At 42.1% G+C, this 19,654-nt stretch overlaps 1 protein-coding gene across 1 annotated transcript in view; it reads left to right on the forward strand.

Moving 5' to 3' along the window:
- Positions 1–19,654, forward strand: part of kcnh5b (potassium voltage-gated channel, subfamily H (eag-related), member 5b) — a 99,708-nt gene that overhangs the window by 53,419 nt on the left and 26,635 nt on the right. The window contains exons 8-10 of the mRNA XM_038298624.1: positions 208–479; positions 17,095–17,294; positions 18,941–19,000. Of these exons, the coding sequence (XP_038154552.1) occupies positions 208–479; positions 17,095–17,294; positions 18,941–19,000 (532 nt within the window). The remainder of the gene's footprint in view (positions 1–207; positions 480–17,094; positions 17,295–18,940; positions 19,001–19,654) is intronic.

Below are 19,654 nucleotides of genomic sequence, written 5' to 3' on the forward strand. Positions count from 1 at the left end.
AATATGCCCTTTTCAGCCCAACCAGTATTACACACCCTATTCAGAGGCCTTAAGGACCAAATACCCTATAGAATCATTCTATCACCCCTTTAATAATTTGATGCCTCAATCTGAGTAAAGTAATGGAACCCTCTGGATGCATCAGTTGGCTGTAAATCTAGCCGCGTTTCGAGATCAGTGTGCTGATATCCTGATTCTTCCTTCCAGGTACAGTATTGGAGATTATGAGGTCATCGATGAGGTCACCAACACCATCAAGATGGACAGCTGGCTCTACCAGCTGGCTCTCAGCATCGGATCTCCGTACCGATACAACGCCAGTGGCTCGGGCCGCTGGGAGGGCGGACCTGGCAAAGACTCGCTCTACATCACCTCTTTGTATTTCACCATGACCAGCCTGACCACCATCGGCTTTGGCAACATCGCCCCCACCACGGATGGAGAGAAGATCTTCTCTGTGGCCATGATGATGGTGGGATGTAAGTATGACTTTTTTGCTCCTCTCTGGCTCTTTTCTCTGAACGGCTGTTTTATTGGAGGTTTTTCTCTTTGTGGAAAATATCATGTTTTCTAATCGTGTCAACATTTCCGTGAAGGATTTCCTGCGCTCACATTCAATGGCAGCTATGGCGGATCTTTGTAAAGTATTTGTTTACACAAATGAAACCGATATCAGCAACTTTCCCCATTTCTAAGCTGAAGGTTTTTAGGAGTCAAGCATGTTGGTGACAGACTCTGAATTATTATTTGGTCAGTTTATGGCCAGAATTTAAATGTCTTGTTTGTCAATTAAAAGCTAATAATTACTTAATAGCTTTACTTTAGATTGATGATCAGATAGTGTTATTCTCTGACCCTGCAAGCCTGCGCTGGGCTCTGAAATGAATCTGCTTTAATGTTTGGTTTATTTTCAGCTGGGTTGGGCAGTTTATTTTCTTCATAAATGAAAAGGATTTTGTTGAATTTTGCTTTGGTTCCCATCAGGTTCTCAAATGAACCCACTGCAGATTTTTATAGAGATGATCAGTATTTTATTTGGGAGTTTGATGATTAACTGTTTGATATCCTTCCTGTTTATTAATATTTAAGTTAAGGTTTAGTTTCTAATCTGAGGCTTTAATGCAGAAACATAATAAAGTTGAAGGATAAAAGCAAGATATCATTGAACCTTCATCTGTTTCCTGTGTTTCTCTGGTGCTCCTCCAGCTAAGGTGAATTTTTCGTGATTAAGAAGCTTCTAGATCTGGACTGTTGTCGTCTGTTTGCATTTTGAAGCTGCTGGATAAACCGTTAGTGATCCTCCTCCCTAGAAGCTTTCAATTATTCATCCTGTTTCAGTTGCTTGTTTCCTCTCATTCAGATAAGCAGCAGACGTTTCATAGTGTAGATCTTTTCCACACTGCTTTCTATTCTAGGACAGAAACAGATTTGATTGGTCAACGTGTTAAAAGATCAGAAAATATGTTTATTAGTGTCGTTCATTTTTACTTACCTTCTTACCTATCTGTTGCTGATGGTAATTAAAGCAAGGGGGGTGAAACTCAATCCTGGCAATGACATTATATAAAAGGCCATTTCTTCATCGCTTGGACTTGGACCTGTTTGTTTTGTTGGGCAAACTCCCTCTTAAATGAATAGTTTTTGTTCCTGTTCAAAAGGGAGTTTTCCTCTCCACTGTCGCTACAAGCATGTGTAGTGTGAGGGATTGCTGAAGAGTCAAAGGGCAACAAAAAAAAAAAAAAAAAAGCCAGAAAGGAAGTCACACAACCTGCAACAGAAGTAACTGTCCCTTCTGCTCATCTTACAATTAAGGATCTAAAGATCTTTCTTTTTAATATCTGAATACCAGATATTTCACGCATTTGTGCTACAAATTTCATAAATCCCTCCCTTTTAACATGGTCCAGTGTAATGTGTGTTATGGCATGGCATTTAGGAAATTATTATTAGATTCACATTGACATTAGTCAAAATATATTGAATCAAACTTGAATATATTGAATGTATAATATATTGGCCTGAATGAATTATGGGTAATGCAGTTTTAAAACATAAGAAATAGATCAACAAATAGATGACTGAAGACTTCAAAGCCAGCAGTCCAACTCACACATGTCAACTGGAGTTCATGATGTTCTCAGAGTTTGAATCAATGACTTTGTTTTTTAGAAAGAATTTAGAAAGAATAAATCATTAATTGTCCAAATCGATGTGTAGATAAAAGCATTGTTAAATAACACCCCAAAAACAGCCCTTTTGATCTGATTAGGTCCTTTAAGGTGGTCATCTAGGCCAGGCATCCCCAACCTCATTCTTCGAGGCCCGCTGTCCTGCAGGTTTTAGAGGTTTCCTTGCTCCAGCACAGCTAATTTAATTTAAAGCTGATTAACAGGCTTTTGGTCTAATGCAATCATTATAATCAGCTGTGCTAAAGCAGGGAAACCTCTAAAACCTGCAGGACAGCAGGCCTTGAGGACCGACCGATGGTGACCGGAGTTGGAGAGGTCTCTGCTCCTCTGTCTGTGGGAATAGATGGCAGACCAGGATAACTTAAGAGTTTGGGGGTAACGGGGTGGAGGAAGCAGAGAAGCTCAGAGAAAAATTAAGATCTCTCAATCCTTCTTTTCAAGATGAGCAGCAAGTCTGTTACCTCTGTTGCAGGTTGTGTGAATTCCTCTGTGGCTTTTGTTTTTGACATGACTCCTCCGGGCCCCCGTATGTCTGACTTTGTCAGATTAGAGCTTTGTGGTTAACATCTGGATGTTTCTGTCTGGGAGCGATGGAGAGAGGATGAAAGGATGACAGCCAGGGTCTGGAGATGGTCAGTACAGGTGAGCGAGGGAAATAAAAGCACATTTAGGGGAATGTTGTCCTGTTGGATGATGGTGAACTCAGATATACTATAATTACATCAGATGTTAAACGTCTTGCCTCAATCAGGAGTTTTTATTCTCCGTTTTCAGATCAAATGATTTTTCTCCTCATTTCCAGCTCTTACGATTTATTTCACTGCTTGGTTTTTATTTGTCCTTTAATTCAGCAGATCCTCCATCTATCAGCCTTTGAAGTTTTTTTTGTCGTTTCTGTGAATGAACATACAGGTGTATGTTAGGGTTAGGGTCATATGAAGTCAAAGGCTTATATGGCATTATTGGGGAGGTGATTATGCAGATTTACATTTCTTAGAAACGTTTATGAAGATAGTTTACGATTATTTACCTAAGTTAATAAGGTTTCTTAAATCAGATGCAGCACATTGGTAAAAGCCCACAGTATAGGAAAAGAGAAATGTATGACAGGAACAAAAATGATGCTGCATGTGGCCCGATCTCCCCGTTTCTACCTTCTCATCCAGGAGGAGAGAATCCTGTAAAAATTAGTGACTGGATGCTATCAGCTGGTTTTCCTTAGATACAAAACTTTAAACCTTTAATCTGACTGGATGATCTGGTTGACCTGGATCTATAATGTTAAATGAGATGAGATGATGTGGATTGGAGCTATAGAAATAAACCGAATAGAACTGAAACCAGGACATAGTCTGTTTGCTGAAGCTGTCATATAAAGAGCTTTAACTCAATTAAATTTTAACATTATTATTATGTCTTTGTTGTAATTATTTGACAGATCATCCCCAGGTTTGACTTTTTTTTAAACAAATGAACCTTAAAGCCATTTAAGGAGATCAATGAGCATTCTCTCTGTTTCAGTTCTGTTCTGCTCCATTGATCTTAGATCAGTTGGTGTGCTCTGTGGCCGGGCGTTGTGGATGAGCAGGCAGAGGTTCTGCCAGGCTGGAGGCAGAGACCAAGTACTGCAGAGTCACTGCAGCTGCACCAAGTTAAAGGGATGAGTAGGGAAAGTGGTTCTGCATGATTTTCCTGCTAAATCATGCAGCGAGGCACAGAGTGGAAACCAGGCTGTTGGCATGTTTTTTGGGGGGGGTGGGGATTCAGTCTCTGTTTGGATCTGCTGCCATCTTTCAGTGCTGTGGATGCTCTCCCAGCCTGTTTCACTTTCACATCCTGAGAAGCTCTTTGTGAGGTATTTTAAAGTCTGATTCAGGGAAGACATGTTTTGCATGAAGGCTGCCCTCTTCTACATTTCCTCTTTCTTATTCCTCCTGTTTTGGAGCAGTGCTTTCCCCACCCCCATGGCTGTCCCTTCTTCCTGCTCATCAATTATTTCATTTACCCATTTTACCAAAATGTCTGCTGTCTCCCTGGGGGCCTGTTTGAGGATGTAGTTTTCGCCTCTCTATGAGCAGACAGGATGTCCAGCTCCTCTCCCTGCAGGTTCTTTGAAGACCGACTAACTGGACTGTGATGCTTTCCTATTTAAACCCTCTGTCTTTAATAAAACCATTTCCTGTAGCTGTTTGTGGTTCCTGTATAGCTGAGCGAAGTAATCTGTCTGCATGGCTCTCAGCTGTTCACACGTTAACTGTCTGCTGTGACTCTCTAATGAACTCTGCCTGAGGAGTTAAAGCAACTCTGTTTAACTGTGAGAGGAATCAGCTCTGGTGGGCTGGAGACATTGGAGAGCTGTCCATCAGCAGAATTTCTAACATAAAAAACGTCCAATAGGTTGACTGCTGTGGACAACTGCGTCTAGCTGTCAGAACTCTGTCTATAGGCAGGAAGGTGAACCATCACAAGCCGTATTTGAATTACTCTGACTTAAATCTGCAGGGCTGCCAAGGTTCATGCATTCAGTGTGACAGTCAGGCAATCTGGTCCATTTCCCCTTTCAATACTCAATCATTACCGCTTGCCGTAGTTGGAGTAACTCTGATTGACTAACTGAGATAACCAATCCCAAATCAATCCATCACCAAACCAAAACATAACCACCTACAGAAAGCTCCACACAATATTAACCAATCAGAAACAACATAAGGTGGGTCTTAGCATCTCTAACAACATTCGCCACACAACAGTGCCGAAATTTGAAACCCAGTAGACATTCTCCTGCCTACTGGAAGGTAACTTATCCAATTTCTTTCACTGTTGATTCGTCATTTTTCTCCTTCAGTTTCTACTTTAAGGCTATGATTGTCCTTTATTTGGAGCATCATATTTTATTTATCTCTTTTATTGCCCAGTTCATGCTTGATAACGAGACCAACGTTGGTCTCAGTTTCTGGTTGAGTGTCAGTTATACACTTAACCGCTAAAAACTAAACTTAGACCCCTTAAAGTACTTTTTTACAACAAAGAGAGAGATGATGTTGGCCGAAGAGAAATCCGAAGGTCTGAGGGGGGTAGTAAGTAGTCATAAACAGTTGTGGTCCAGAACACCAGGAAGCAGCAAGAGGATCAAACAAGGTCAACGTGAGACAGGCAAGTCAGGTAACAGAGCAAGTATTGAATGATGGATATCCAATCACATGGTGGCTTTCAAAAATCTGGCTCTAATTGGATCACCGGTACTTGCTTATAAAGCCTGAAAACAGGGTAAGCTGAGTCGCTCAGACAGGGAGTGGGCATGGTTAGCACAGGTGGAAAGAATGATCTCTCAGCTTGGTAGTGAACAACAGGACAGAATTTAGATAATGTTAATCAGTCAGGGCAGAATCATAACATGCAACGAATCTTAGGCAGCATTAACTAACACTTTTTTTATACATGCACTTTACTCTTTGCCTCCGGGATAAAATCAAATAGCTCCCATCTGTTAGCTCGCAGATGGAGGTTTCGGCATCACATTTAGTAAAAAAAAAAGTGCATTGAAAACCCTAACCCACTGGTGTTTGAATCTAATGGTATTAGTGTTTAAGCATGTTTGTTATTAAGGTCAGATGTTTTTGCTGTGTTGCTAAAGTAATTGAAAATGCATGTGTGGGTGCACTTATTACAAGATAAGGTAAAAGCCTAACGGCATCTGATCTACATAATGCAAAGGGACAGTTTTCTCTGTATTGTTCCTTTGATGCTGTGAAGTCACAGGAACAAGTGCCAAAGGCTCAAAGACACACTTGTTCAGTGGTTACATTCCTGCTCACTCAGCAGCAGCTTTGGAGCTTCTCATGGATTTCTAAATTAAAGAGTTTAGAGCTATAGAGATGTATACGTAAGGCCGTCCTACGTGCTCGTCCTGTTAGCTATCTTTTTCTGCGCCCTTTCAGGCGTATATCTGTGGTGAGCTACTGTTTCAGACCATCATTGAAGCTCACCTTTCTCACCACGTTTCTTTGGAAATGGTCGAGGGTCGGAAGAGAAAAAGTGTCTACGAAGAGTATGAGAAGAAAAGAAATGCCTCAGAAAAGACAGATATATCCCAGAATGCTTTGACAACTGAGGTTTAAATCAGATTACTGTAGAAAAGAATTACCCCTCATATCCTCTGCCGTCGATCCTGTTCACAATGCCACCATCTTCACAAAACTAGACCATCGTAACCTTTACCACCTAGTATCCCCCACCAGGGAGATGAATGGAAAACAGCTTTCAAGACTCCACTTGGTCACTTTCAGGAACTTGACATGCCCTTTGGTCTTTGTAACGCCCTGGCAGTCTGTCAAGCACTGGTTGATGATGCCCTTTGTGACTTTTTGAACATCTTTGTATTTGTTTACCTTGATGATCTCCTCATCTATTCCAAGACTATCTCAGAATATCAACAACTTTCCTGCCTAGTCCTTCAATGCCTCCTGGAGATCTGGCTTTATGTGAAAGGTACGTCAACTGTTCTTGTATGCCTCGTTCAATCATTTTTGACCCTTTCCGTATCTCTAATTATCATTCCTGCTTGGGTTCGACTATAACTGGGCATTTTGTGGGGGTGGCGGGGGGTGGGATGATGTCTAGAATCATGACAGGACACATCAGCCTTTGCGGTCAAAGAGACATCACCCTTCGGGGTGGAGGACACGTCTTTATTCGTGGTCAAGGACATGTCACCCTTAGTTGTGAAGGATACACCCTTCTTCAGTCTCACAGTCTTTCCTTCCATCTCCATTCCTTAATGTTCCAGCTCAGTCAGGTGTTCTCTAGTAACAGGAGACGAAATCCAGCAGCTGGAGTTTTCTTAGCACCCTTGCAAACTGAATAATAAATGTTATCAGACGGTAACTTTGCTTACAGCGCTTTGAGGAATGTGCCATGTGAGCGGGAGACGCAGAGACAGAGTACTGATTCAAAGGACAACATGGCCCAGATGTGTTAGCTTTCAGGATGCCAAGTTAAAGGAGATATAGGCATAAGTTAGAGGTTGTTTTTGCCTCCTAACAGCTGTAGCTCATATATCTGCCCAGATATAGAGATATTAACTGTTCATTTCTAAGTGTGGGACATAAAATCACCCAATGAATGGGCTCTATTTTATCTAACAGTTAAATGTCCTAACCTGCAGAAATATTGACTGCGGTTTAACCCTGTACACAGGGTCTAAAATTAACACTCGCCAAATGCCACTAAATATTTTCTTTTTTTCATTTGCTGATTAAAATAAAAAAAGCAAGTTGATGCCAGAGCGCCATTCGCCTCGAGGTCAGTTCATGCCAGAGCACCATTCGCCTTGAGGCGAGTCAATGCCAGAGCACCATTCGCCAAGAGGCTAGTTAATGCTAGAGCGCCAATGCCGGAGCGCCATTGGCCATGAGGTGAGTTAATGCCAGAGCACCATTCGCCAAGAGGCTAGTTAATGCCAGAGCGCCAATGCCAGAGCGCCATTGGCCATGAGGCGAGTTAATACCAGAGTGCCAGTGCCAGAGCGCCATTCGCCATGAGGCAAGTTAATGCTAGAGCGCCAATGCCAGAGGGTCATTCGCCATGAGGCGAGCTAATGCCAGAGCACCATTCGCCAAGAGGCTAGTTAATGCCAGAGCGCCAATGCCAGAGCGCCATTGGCCATGAGGCGAGTTAATGTCAGATCGACATTCGCCATGAGGCGAGTCGATGCCAGAGCCCCATTCACCACGAGGAGAGTTAATGCCAGAGCGCCATTCGCCACGAGGCCAGTTAATACCAGAGCGCCAGTGCCAGAGCGCCATTCGCCACGAGGGAAGTTAATTCCAGAGCGCCATTCACCACAAGACGAGTTAATAACAGAGCCCAAATGCCAGAGTGCCATTTGCCACGAGGGAAGTTAATGCCAGAGTGCCAGTGCCAGAGCGCCATTCGCCTCGAGGCTTGTCGATGCCAGAGCACTATTCTCCATGAGGAGAGTTGATGCCAGAGCAACATTAGCTCAGCAAGGTGAGTAAATGTTTGGACCACAGCTGTGCTTCGGTCATGCTATGTTCTCTTTTATTTTGGTAAGAGCCCACCCCCAACATACGTCATTTAACAACTGCTTTGCTAGGCAGTATATAGTTGGATTAACCAAGCCTTCTAAAAGACAACATGGAGGTGAGAAGAGGGAGCGAGGATCTACAGCCCCCAGGGTGAAGAGAAATTTTTTCTAAAGTAAAATCAAAGAAGTGTCCTACCATGACTATGAAGCTGATCCCAGTGGGAAATTAGTCCCTAACTATGTAGGGACAGTGATAGCCATGCCAGTCCAGGGACTGACTGCAGTTCTACTGTAAGGTGTCTTGGTCAACAATGACTGGCGTACCTGACATGGAACAACCAGACCATGGAACAACCAGACCATGCATAATGCTTTACATTAATAGAGTATTTTAATCAGGCTATGTCTACTTCCAAAAAAAAAAAAAAAAATTACACCATCCCTGTTCCTTCTTTTTTTTTTTTTTTTTTTTTTTTTTTTTTTTTACAACTTGGCTACTGAAAATAACCCATCCTAGAGCTACTGTTGGTGACTGATGGCTATATCAAAGATAAAGGTAATGTTTTTTCACTGCCCATGCCACTGGAAGAAAGGCTATACTTTTATATTTTGACAAATTCTACTGTTTGTTGAATGGTTTCATTTATAGGCAATTGTTTTATTATGCAAACTCTATCAGACAAAAGTGTTTTGCGCTTTTTTGAATGACATTTTATAAAATTTTACTTAACTTTATTAAATAAATAACTTTATTTAATAAAACCACATTATCATTTACTGGAAGTTTGTTTGCGTTTAACACACAATATATGAGAGTAAATAATTTTTTTTTCTGGCCGGTAAAAATAAAGCTTGACTGGTAAATAATTTTTCTTCCGGTCCACTTAGCCGGTGAGTCAAAACGTTAGTTTCGGGCCCTGTCTGTACGTCTGCAGAGAGGAATGATAGTTCTTCATGTCGTTCACAGATGCAACATGTGGAGAACTGAATCAGTCGCATGGCAGACATCATAGACTGATATTCTAGAAATAGACAGACATCCTACTTTGGTGTAAATGCTGACAGTGGGGGTAGGTCGAGTCAAGCTGTGATTATGAGTTACACAGTGTGTGTGAGCTTTGTCTTCTCTAAATCCACTGCATCAAGTCAGCAAACGTAGAAAGCAGCTTCCCAGAGAACAGCAGGTTAGATCCGCTTTAAGACCGTCTCCCTCAGCAGAGACAGTGTGACCCTGGGTCCTATTTGAGCTTTGAGATTCAATAATATGAACACAAGCAAAACCAGACCTGGAAGGTCAATCGATGTCTGCTGCGGGTATCATCTGACGCCATGCAGGCCTGCAGTACAGGACATGCTGGTTTTCTCCTTTCTCTACCTCTTAAGTGACAATGATAGGGTTGGGCAAGGAGGTATTTTCAATCTAGGAGGAGATTAGCTACTGTTTACCTTCCTGACTTTAATAGTAAACCTATAATAACCAAACAAATAACACAGAGATAACATTAAGGAGTTAATAAGTGGAAATATATTGCAAACCTCCTGACATTTTAGCACAAAACAATACAATACAATACAACAATTACAATATATCCAGGTTACAGTTCAGGGGACTAAATAAGAAACAAGAGCTCAGAGAAAAATGGAAAAGAAAAAAAATGGTTAGAGTCCAACAAAAGTAAACAAAACAATTAAGTAAAGTAATAACAAAACCCAAGACCATTCAGACTTTTCTACCAGCCTCTCTCAGTAATGTCCATGGTGGTGATGCTGCAGGGTAGGACGGTGGTGATGTAGGTCGGTCTTTTGATAAAGGAGGGAAAGTTGTGGATAAACCAGACTGAGCTCCAGCGGGGACTTCACAAAAAAAGAGCCTGTACAAATGTGCACTATATTCATTGTTTCAAGTCCATCATAACTTAAATTTGTCTTATGCCAGAGATGCTCACAGTCAGTACCCAACTAAAACAAACTGATTACACAAAATAAAGACTAGAAAGATCCTCTAGTCTCAGCCTACAAGTCTCAAGTCTTTCTGTTTTTGGTCTAAGTGGGACACGAGTCTAAGCTCAAGTCCCCATCTGGATGTAACTAACACACATTACTGCATTTCAATGTTTCCCTCCTTTATGAAAGAGGTGGATGAATAAAAGCAAACAGCTAGAGGTGGATCCTCCTCTCAGCAGTTCTAACCTAGTTTATTAAGAGTGTCATGATTTTATGCAAAGATCTGACCCACATGCAGAAAACCAAACAGAGAGACCAGGGGAAGGTTTAACAGGTTTATTAAAAACTGGAAGGGATGGGTCCAGTGCTGCTCTGAACACTGGCGAACCGGGACTGAAAAGTAAAGGGAAGTTCCTGTGGTTAGTTGAGGCTCAGTGGGAAATTTGAGCTTCGATTTGCAAAAGGGTATTAAGGCAACAGGACTCACGTTTCCAAAAAAGGTGTCGTTCTCCGAATCCAGTTGGTGTAATTGACTTGATCGTTGGAGGGCGGACAGGGTTTACCCAGGTTGAGGTGTTTCCTTGAGGGACAGAGGAGCTGACTGCCACTTGGATTTCCTATAGTACTTGAACGGTTTCTTGTGGAGATGAATCCCCTGCTCAGTGTGAAGCTCAAACAATCCTTTGGGGGAAAGTAGATCTAAACCTCCAGTTTGAATCCTCAGCTCAGTTTGAAGCTCAGATGATCCTTCCAGGGGAAGAAGGTCCAAAACATCCAGTTTGCAGAATGACTTCCTGCCGAGAGGCAAAGACAAAAACAACAAGGTTAGGCTCAGGTTGACAAAAACTCAGTTTGACTCAGCAAAACTCAGCTTGGCTAGAGTACCCAAAACTGGCAAACACTCTGGCGTCAAGGTAGTGGCAGTCAGCAGCTTAAGAGTCCTCCGGTAATGATGCAACCATCCGCAGGTGTCGGAGGACCAACAGGAACCAGGCGCCACAAACTGGATTCCTAACAAAGAGATTGGTCGGACTGAATTCATTTCAGGGTTCTGGTGAATCTCCAGGTCCCTGATGGGACACGGAACAGTGATGACGCTCACTTCTTTAGCAGGAATAATATTAAACATATCTGCTATGGACGGCATCAGTCGGGTAGCCTGACAGGAGGCTAAAAACAACCAGCCAATCACAGACAGATGTTTTCATACATTAGGAAAATGTCCAGTAAATACTGGATTCAGAAAACAACCAAACCGGTGAACTTTGAACCAAGAATATTTACAGCCAAGAAAACACTGGATGTATTTATTTCAGTCAAAGCAAGGTCATTTTTAAAGAACAATTCAGTACAAGGAAAATTCAAAGGGCTTTACAGCAATTAGGAAAGAGATTGAGAAAAAAGTGAAGCTGCCATAATCGCTGAGTCGTTTGTTAAAAATCAATGGAAATAATCGACCTGAGTGCAGAGATAAAGCTGCTAGAACCTGCCTGGTTCAGAGACTGAGTGAATTTAAGGATTGGTACCTAAGGAATGGCTGGAAAAGATGTCTCAAAGTGGCCCCCACTGATTATCTCGGCTTTCTGTACTTATTTGGATCATTGTGCTGTGAAATTGAGGAGAAGATCAATAGCAGACCATAATTTAATTGGAACGTAATTAAACTGAATCATGTGGAGTTTAACTGGAAACAGACATTAGTCCCAGATCTCCCAGCCCAGCTTCTTTCTGAAAGCTGTTATTATTTTTCATGGCCATAAACAGCCTATTAGGAACGCCTACTGATGTTATCCAGGCTGAATCAGAACCCTATCTATGGAGTTTAATCCCAGCACCGATGCTGAGGCTGTAGCGAAGGTTCTTATCAGAGAGTTTCTGCACATTCATCTGTCAACATTAATTGGATATGATCAACTCCAAGGTGTTTGTGGTTCAGAGGACTAGAAGAACAGTCAACTTGTGGGAATAAGTGTCCTTCAGCTTTTTTTCCAGGCAGCCTGAGGTCTGCTATGGGATCAGTGGGTGTGTCAGTGAGAAGAGCAGAGATGCTGTGTCCAACGTCCCTGGGGGGGCCGGCCTTCTCAAGGCTTCAGCGGTTTACCTCTGACCTCTTTTGGTTTGCATCACATCAAGTTGTTTTTCTTTTCAACATAGGAAGCTCCATCCGCTGGATGTCAAACAGAAGCTAACTTACTGAACTTCTACATGTGACTAAACCTGCAGGGCTGAAGGTCAGGAGTTCAACCTTATGATACCAGGAAAAAAAAACGGGTTCACTAGAATCAACAAAGTTATTTCATTTTTTTACAAATACAGTAAATGTTACAACAATTAGAGAATCTGTTTTCAGTTAAATATATTTCTTCTCAGGTTTAACTGGTCCAAACTTTACTTTAGTTTTAAGTAATTCTTGTCTCACCCACTCTAAGCTGATCAAAGCCTAAAAAGGTTACTTCTTTAGATTTAATATCTGATGACGTTCAGCTTTGATCAATAAAATTTCTATTCAGTTTATTTCTATAGCTCCAATTTACATCATGTGATCGTAGATCACTTTATAGAGACTATTCAACCAGATCATCCAGTCAGATTGATTCAAAGTTTTCTATCTAAGGAAAACCAGCTGATTGCATCGACAAATTGACTCTTTAGCAATCCCTCACACTAAGCATGCTTGTAGTGACAGTGGAAAGGAAAAACTCCCTCTGAACAGGAAGAAACCCCCACTGTTAAGTTTGGCAGCGTAATATTGACATAATAAGGTGTGATTTATCAGACAGGTCTCCACTGCTGAATGAATGAATCCTACTTCATGCAGGTCTCCACACACTGTTCTCCATCTAACCCAAAGATGAAAGATGTAGATTTTGATTATGGTCAAGAAACACTCAGCAAAACAAAGTTTCTGAATGTTTTAATGTCACAGGTTGTGTTTGACACTCTGAGGGTAAATGACCTCTCCCTGGTGTTTTGTCCTGACCTCTGACCTCAGGTCGAATCCCCAAATTCAGAGATCAATTAATGCCTGATCAACCGAACTGTCTGTAATCAAAGCAGCTATTAGCATTTTATTTTCTGAAGTTCCCGTTGTTCAGTCTGGCTGTAGCGTTTGGGCCCTCGGCTGCTCCATCAACCAATAAATAGGCTGAAATTCAGCACTTTAGCTTGTCTCCATCCTGACCGTCAGCCCTCTGCTCTCAGATGGGAAGTTGGCGTCAGATTTAAATAAGTAGGTCCCCAGGGGACAGTCCTGACTTTAAAAATAGGACTGAGATGACAGCCTCAGCTTGCGGCCTGACTACGAGTATTGAACTGTCCAAACTGGTGTTAGACCAGAACAAAAAGCTGCCAGATGATGGAAGAGCTGCTGTCAGGACTTTTCTGTAGGTTTCTATAATTATGCCTGTACGGTTTCAACATGAATCGGTCTTATGAACAGCAGAAATATTAGATCCTTCAACTTGCCCTGGTGTTTCAGAACTGCTTTAATCATTAGATTAGTTTATTATCACACTGCTCTCCTCAGGCCTTTCACGTTCTTCTCACCTTAAACATAAGACGCTGACTGGAAAAACAAATTTTGAGTATAGAAAATCTAATGACTAAATCTGATTTATGTATTTTCTCAAACTTCACTGTGTCAGGAAGTGGGAATAGTTTGGAACATAAATGCAGACATGAGCTCTCAGCATAAAAATAAAGTTTTTAATAAAGAAGTTAGAGTTGATCTCCCACTGAAGCAGAGTCTGGCATAAAGTAAGGAAATGGAAAAATCCAGGAATGACACATCAAGAAAAATGTTTAAATACCGGGACAGAGAGAGAGGGAAAGGAAGGAGAATGAGGGAGGGAGAGCAGGAACAGACTGAAACACAAGGAAGAAATCTGACAGAGTCCAGAACAAAAAAGGATCAAGAACTGGATCAACAATGAAGAACCTAAAGGCAGCAATAAAATGAACACGAAGAGATGATGAGGAAATAAACTGGTGGTCATGAGCACATGGAGCAGATCTGAAAAATAAAAGCAAGCAGTCATAACTATAGAACATTTCCTAAAGTAATGAGAATACAGAAGAACAGGAGTTGGTTTTATTTCTTTTATCTAGAATTTTTGAAATTCAGATGCAAATTACCTTTAGACATTTAGGCACCAAAGGAAGGATCGCTAGAGCAACAGAGGATGAATAGAGTCAGTGGATGTGTTCATGTTTTCGGACATCAGTAGAATAATATTAGTGGGAAGAAAACATCCGTGCGGACCTGCGAACATGAAGGCAACAGGAGGGAAACAATCTTTTTCCAGTAGTTTAACACACCTCTCTGCAGCTTCTCTACTGTTACCCACTCATTACTCCATCCAGACAGTGTCTTGCCCACGGCCAAAATCGAATGAATTACAAAAGAATCCTGAAGGAGTGAATCATGATATGTAATCAAAAATCATAATCAAAAATATTAAATGCGGTCTGTTTAACATAAGATCTCTTTTCTCAAAAAGTCTGCAAGTTAATGACTTGATTTGTGATAATCACATTGATTTATGTTGCCTTACAGAAACTTGGCTGCAGCAAGAGGATTATGTGAGCATAAGTGAGGCAACTCCTTCTAGTTATTTAAATTTTCACATACTCAGAAGTTCTGGCTGAGGAGGAGGAGCACCAACAATCTTTCAGTCTGAATTACTGATTACTCCAAAGGCAGTTAATAAATACAACTCTTTGGAACATTTAACCCTTATTTTCCCTCATCCAAATTTCAAAGCAATAAAACCTTCTTTTTGTAACTTTGTATCGTCCACCAGGTCCTTTCTGATTTGGTAATAAAAACTGACAGGGTCATCATAGTGGGGGATTTTAAAATCCATGCTGACACATTCACATCACATACACACATTCTCATCTTCATACTTTGGATCTTGTGCTGACATATGGCATAGAATGTGAAGAAATAACAGTACTTCCTCACAACCCTTTCCTCTCTGACCACTTTATAATAACCTTCAGGATTACTTAACAGAGTTCTCTTCCCCCAAAAGAAGGTTTCACTTAAGCAGATAATTATCAGATAATGCAGTTATAAAATTTAAAGAATCTGTTTTACTTTCTCTCTCCTCTGTGTCACAGAGCAGTGCTGCAGGGTGCAAAAGCTTAGTTCATTCCCCTTCACAGGTTGATGATTTTGTTGATGGTGTTGCTAGTTCTCTGCGTACTGCCTTAGACAACATAGCAACTTTGAAAAAGAAAAACGTTAAAATTAGAAAGCTGGCTCCTTGGTTTAATGCAGAGATGCGCACTTTGAAGCAAAATACTAGGAAACTGGTGAGAAAATATCGCTCCACTTGCTTACTGGAATCCTACCTGGTCTGGAAAAATAGTTTACTGCTGTATAAGGAGACCCTTTGTAAAGGAATAGCAGCATATTTCTCCGCATTAATAGAGGAAAATAAGAATAATCCAAGATTTCTTTTCAATTCAGTTGCCAAACTCACCCAGAGCCATAGCTCTGTTGAACCATCCATTCCATCTGCTCTTAGCAGAGCTAAGAAATCCCATTTTATGGGATTCTTTATAAATAAGATTGATCTTATTTATAAAGGGACCCCAAGAGCAAAGGCACCAAGGAGGGGCCAACCCAGGAAATCAGACACCCACCAAGGGAGGAGGAGAGACAGCCCTGAGGAAGTCCCCCAGCAACCGCAATGCCGGAGCCCCAGGGAGCCGCAGGGACGAGTCCGTGGACTCCGCCGGCAGCCACCCACCCTGAAGTGATTCCGGCCCTGGGCCCCAGGGATCCGAGGCCCCAGGGGCGCCCGACCCCCAGGCAGGAGCCCGAGCCAGGCCCCGACCGGACTGGACCCCACGGAGAGGCCGCCAGGAATGAGCCAGCATCTACCCGGGCATCCACCCCCAAACCCTGAGCTACACCAGTGCCCCGGCGAGCCCTGGTGCCAGCCAGTGGAGGTAGAGCAGGACGAGGGGAATGGGCTCTGCACTTAGCGGAGACTTGTGATGTGCTTGGAAGAGGGAGCAGTTCAGACCCCAACCTGGGAGAAGGAAGAAAAAAAAAACTCAGTCTCAATCACGCCTTCCCACCCTAGTGCCTCCTCTCACACCACAGAAGAAAAAATAAATAAATAAATAAAAAATGCGGACGCACATTCACACATAACACTCACATCCAATAATACCAGGATCAAGGACCCGGCGGCACCGGTGGTTGGTCCCGGGATTATCGGATGACCCAATAAGTGAACCTAAAATCCGGATGGTGGGGAGGGGAGCAGTGACACTGCCACACCAACCCATCTCGTTCCTGCTTCAAGCCCGGCCCCCCACCCCGCACCCGGACCAGACCACCCCAAGCGAGAACTCCACCGGGATCCTGACTCCTCTGGCTGTTTTTAGATGTCCGATTAGCATCATGTGGGAGCAGTTCTGCAGACCATGGATGCTTCTTTGTCTGGAACATGAGCAGACCATCATGAGTGGAGCTCCAGTGCTATTTAGCTTCCAGCTGCTCAGACCAATGAGTGAAGATCTGCAGAAATAGACCACCCATCATAGATAATAGTTCAATAATCAGCTTTGATTAATAAATAGCCAGTGAGCTTTTGTAATGGATGAATCTACTGGTCCACCCGGATCAGAACCACAGCAGGTCACCAACAGTGATTAACTTACATGACATTTACGAAGAAATTAACTCTGGTTTAAATAAACCAATAAATGAGAGTATGGAAGTTTTGCATGGATTCATGTTTAGCCTCCTTTATTCTGATCTGTGTTAATATTTGACAATAAATCTTTGGTTTGTGTTTTTAAATAAGACGGATTAAGAAAACGTTCAATCTTATCAGATCCAGTTTCAGCTCCTGTTTACAAAATGATCTCTCCTGATTGTTTTCCTGCCTTCAGCTCTTCTTTACGCCACCATCTTTGGAAACGTGACAACCATCTTCCAGCAGATGTATGCCAACACCAACCGCTACCATGAGATGCTCAACAATGTCAGGGACTTCCTGAAGCTCTACCAGGTTCCCAAGGGCCTCAGTGAGCGGGTCATGGACTACATTGTCTCCACCTGGTCCATGTCCAAAGGCATCGATACGGAGAGGGTAAGGCTGGATGGAAGAGCTGAAGGTTTACTTAAAACAGAGTCTGCACGCTGGTTCTTCAGAGAAAACAACCTTTGTGCCTCAGCTGGATCAAGTTCAGTTTCCTTTCCCCCAGAGAGACAGATCACAGCCAATAAATCATGTGATGAACCTGCTACATAAAGAAAGCCCACCGGGCGGATCTTTATCTGACGGTAAACTAGAGTGAGGAAGAAACCTTCAAGTTTTTATGCTGTGCAGAAAACTGCAGTAAGAAAATAACCCTGGGGGGTTTAGGAAGCGCCTGAACATCCTCCTGCAGTTTGCTGCTTTCTAGTCCAGCAGCTCACACTGATTACAGCAAAGATGGCATCCTCATTATCAGATCACAGGCGCTCTCTCTGCAGCTAAAAACCAAATAGGCAGAAGGTTTTATTTTCTAATATTATCTTATTGAGCCTTCAGGGAAGCTGAAGATTTTGCTTATTTTCTTGGCTGTGTTGATGAGAAAGCAGCATGCTGGTTAGTCAAGCTCCATGCTTCCCTTTCTTTGCAGGCTTTCCTCCAAACTGAGGGACCCCCTCCCTCTGTGCTTCAGGAGATGATAATGTTAACTTAAAGAGGCTTTAGACAGGTCCAGTCTCCCCCTCATCTATTAATACTTTGCAGTCAGAACTGGGACCAATTAGTGGATATTTCTGTCACTTTAGGAGTCATTATGTGGGACACAGTTAGCTGCAGCTCCAAAGCTCCTGATGCCGTCGCTGAATCTCGTCCTCCGAGGGAGGATTCTCACCTTCAATGTCTGCCTGCTTCAGGGACTGGGGGGAAGCTTTAGAAAGATCTCCTGTTGTCTCCCAGAGGGATGGAGCAGCAGATCCATCAGTATTACTCACATCATCGTCTAAAGTTCACCAACACCGCATCTTTCATTTGAAATTATTTTCTCTTCCTGCTGCAGAAACAGGATTCCAGTACGAACAACATTACCTGCAGCCTTTCAATGTTGCTTTAGTTCGAAAGATTACAGTAAAGATGTAAAACACGCACTAGTGAAACAAAAGATTATCTAGAAACCATATTGCACAGATTATTGGCGGTTTGTTTGGACTGGACCAGTGGATTCAGTCCTGGTTTTAAAGTGTTTCATTGCTGCTAAAACACCTGACTATTTTCAATGAATGATTGATAAGGCATCATCATCTTCCTCACTAGGACTGAGCAACATCTAGAACACTCAAATTTGTAATGGAGATGCAGACGTAAACCCTCAGAGAGGCGTAGAAACCAAACTGCTTTGTGAAAAAAGTTCAGAACAGGAAATCATTTCCAATGCTGTGATTCTACAGGGACTCCAAACCAAACCACCAGGCCAGGCTGCCCTGCGGAGGCGCCACCTGGAACCTCTGGTCACAATGAAACCATTGTTGATGGAACTTTCTCTGCTGTTATGTTTATCATTTAGTAAATGCTATGTGTTCCTGTCCAGTTTTAGACCATCTGATTGCTGCCACTTTAAAAACAAAGCGCCCTGTAAAATCAGTGTATTGATTCCTGTTTCTTTTGTTCATCTAAAACCATTCAGGAGGGTTGATCTGAAATCCTCTTTAACTGCTGGTCTTTGAAGAACCCAGCAGTTATTTAAAGTATTTTTCCTTCCCTTTCAGGTCTTGTCTATTTGTCCTAAAGACATGCGGGCTGACATTTGTGTCCACCTCAACAGGAAGGTATGTGTCCAGTGCTGGGGTTCTCAATTCTGTTTGGGAGATCCAATAACATTAGACTCAGAGATCAGAGCCAATCAAAGACTTTGTCAGCACTGGAGAAATGAACTCCAAACCTGCTCAGATCAAGTATTGTTTTGTATGGAGGTTGAACTTCTTTACTACATTTTTTAAGAGTTCATCCTGAAAGTATTCACACCCCTGCATTTGGTTCTGTTTAAGATCAGTAATGTGGCTTCGATTGGACAGTCGAGGATGTAGGCACTGCTGGTTGTTTATTAGTCTTGATTCGTGCCATGAAGGGGCAGAAATTTTTTTATCGAATGTCAAAACAGTGAAAAACAATTTTCTAAAGCAAATGTCAAAATAAGGAGTTGACTTACAGTGAGTCCAAGAAGTATTTGATCCCTTGCTGATTTTCTTTGTTTGCCCACTAATAAAGATGTGATCATTCTGCACGTTTAATGGCAGATGTATTGTAACATGGAGAGACAGAATATCAAAAAGAAAATCCAGAATATAACTTTAAAGAATATATATTAATTAATCTGTCTTTCATTGAGGGAAATAAGTATTTGATCCCTCTAGCCAAACACAGTCAATACTTAGTGGCAAAGCCTTTGTTAGCAAGTACAGCAGTGAGACGTTTGTTGTAGT

The sequence above is a fragment of the Cyprinodon tularosa genome, unplaced genomic scaffold (genome assembly GCF_016077235.1).
Source record: "Cyprinodon tularosa strain WSP-4 unplaced genomic scaffold, ASM1607723v1 ctg410, whole genome shotgun sequence".
In the NCBI taxonomy this organism is placed as follows: domain Eukaryota; kingdom Metazoa; phylum Chordata; class Actinopteri; order Cyprinodontiformes; family Cyprinodontidae; genus Cyprinodon; species Cyprinodon tularosa.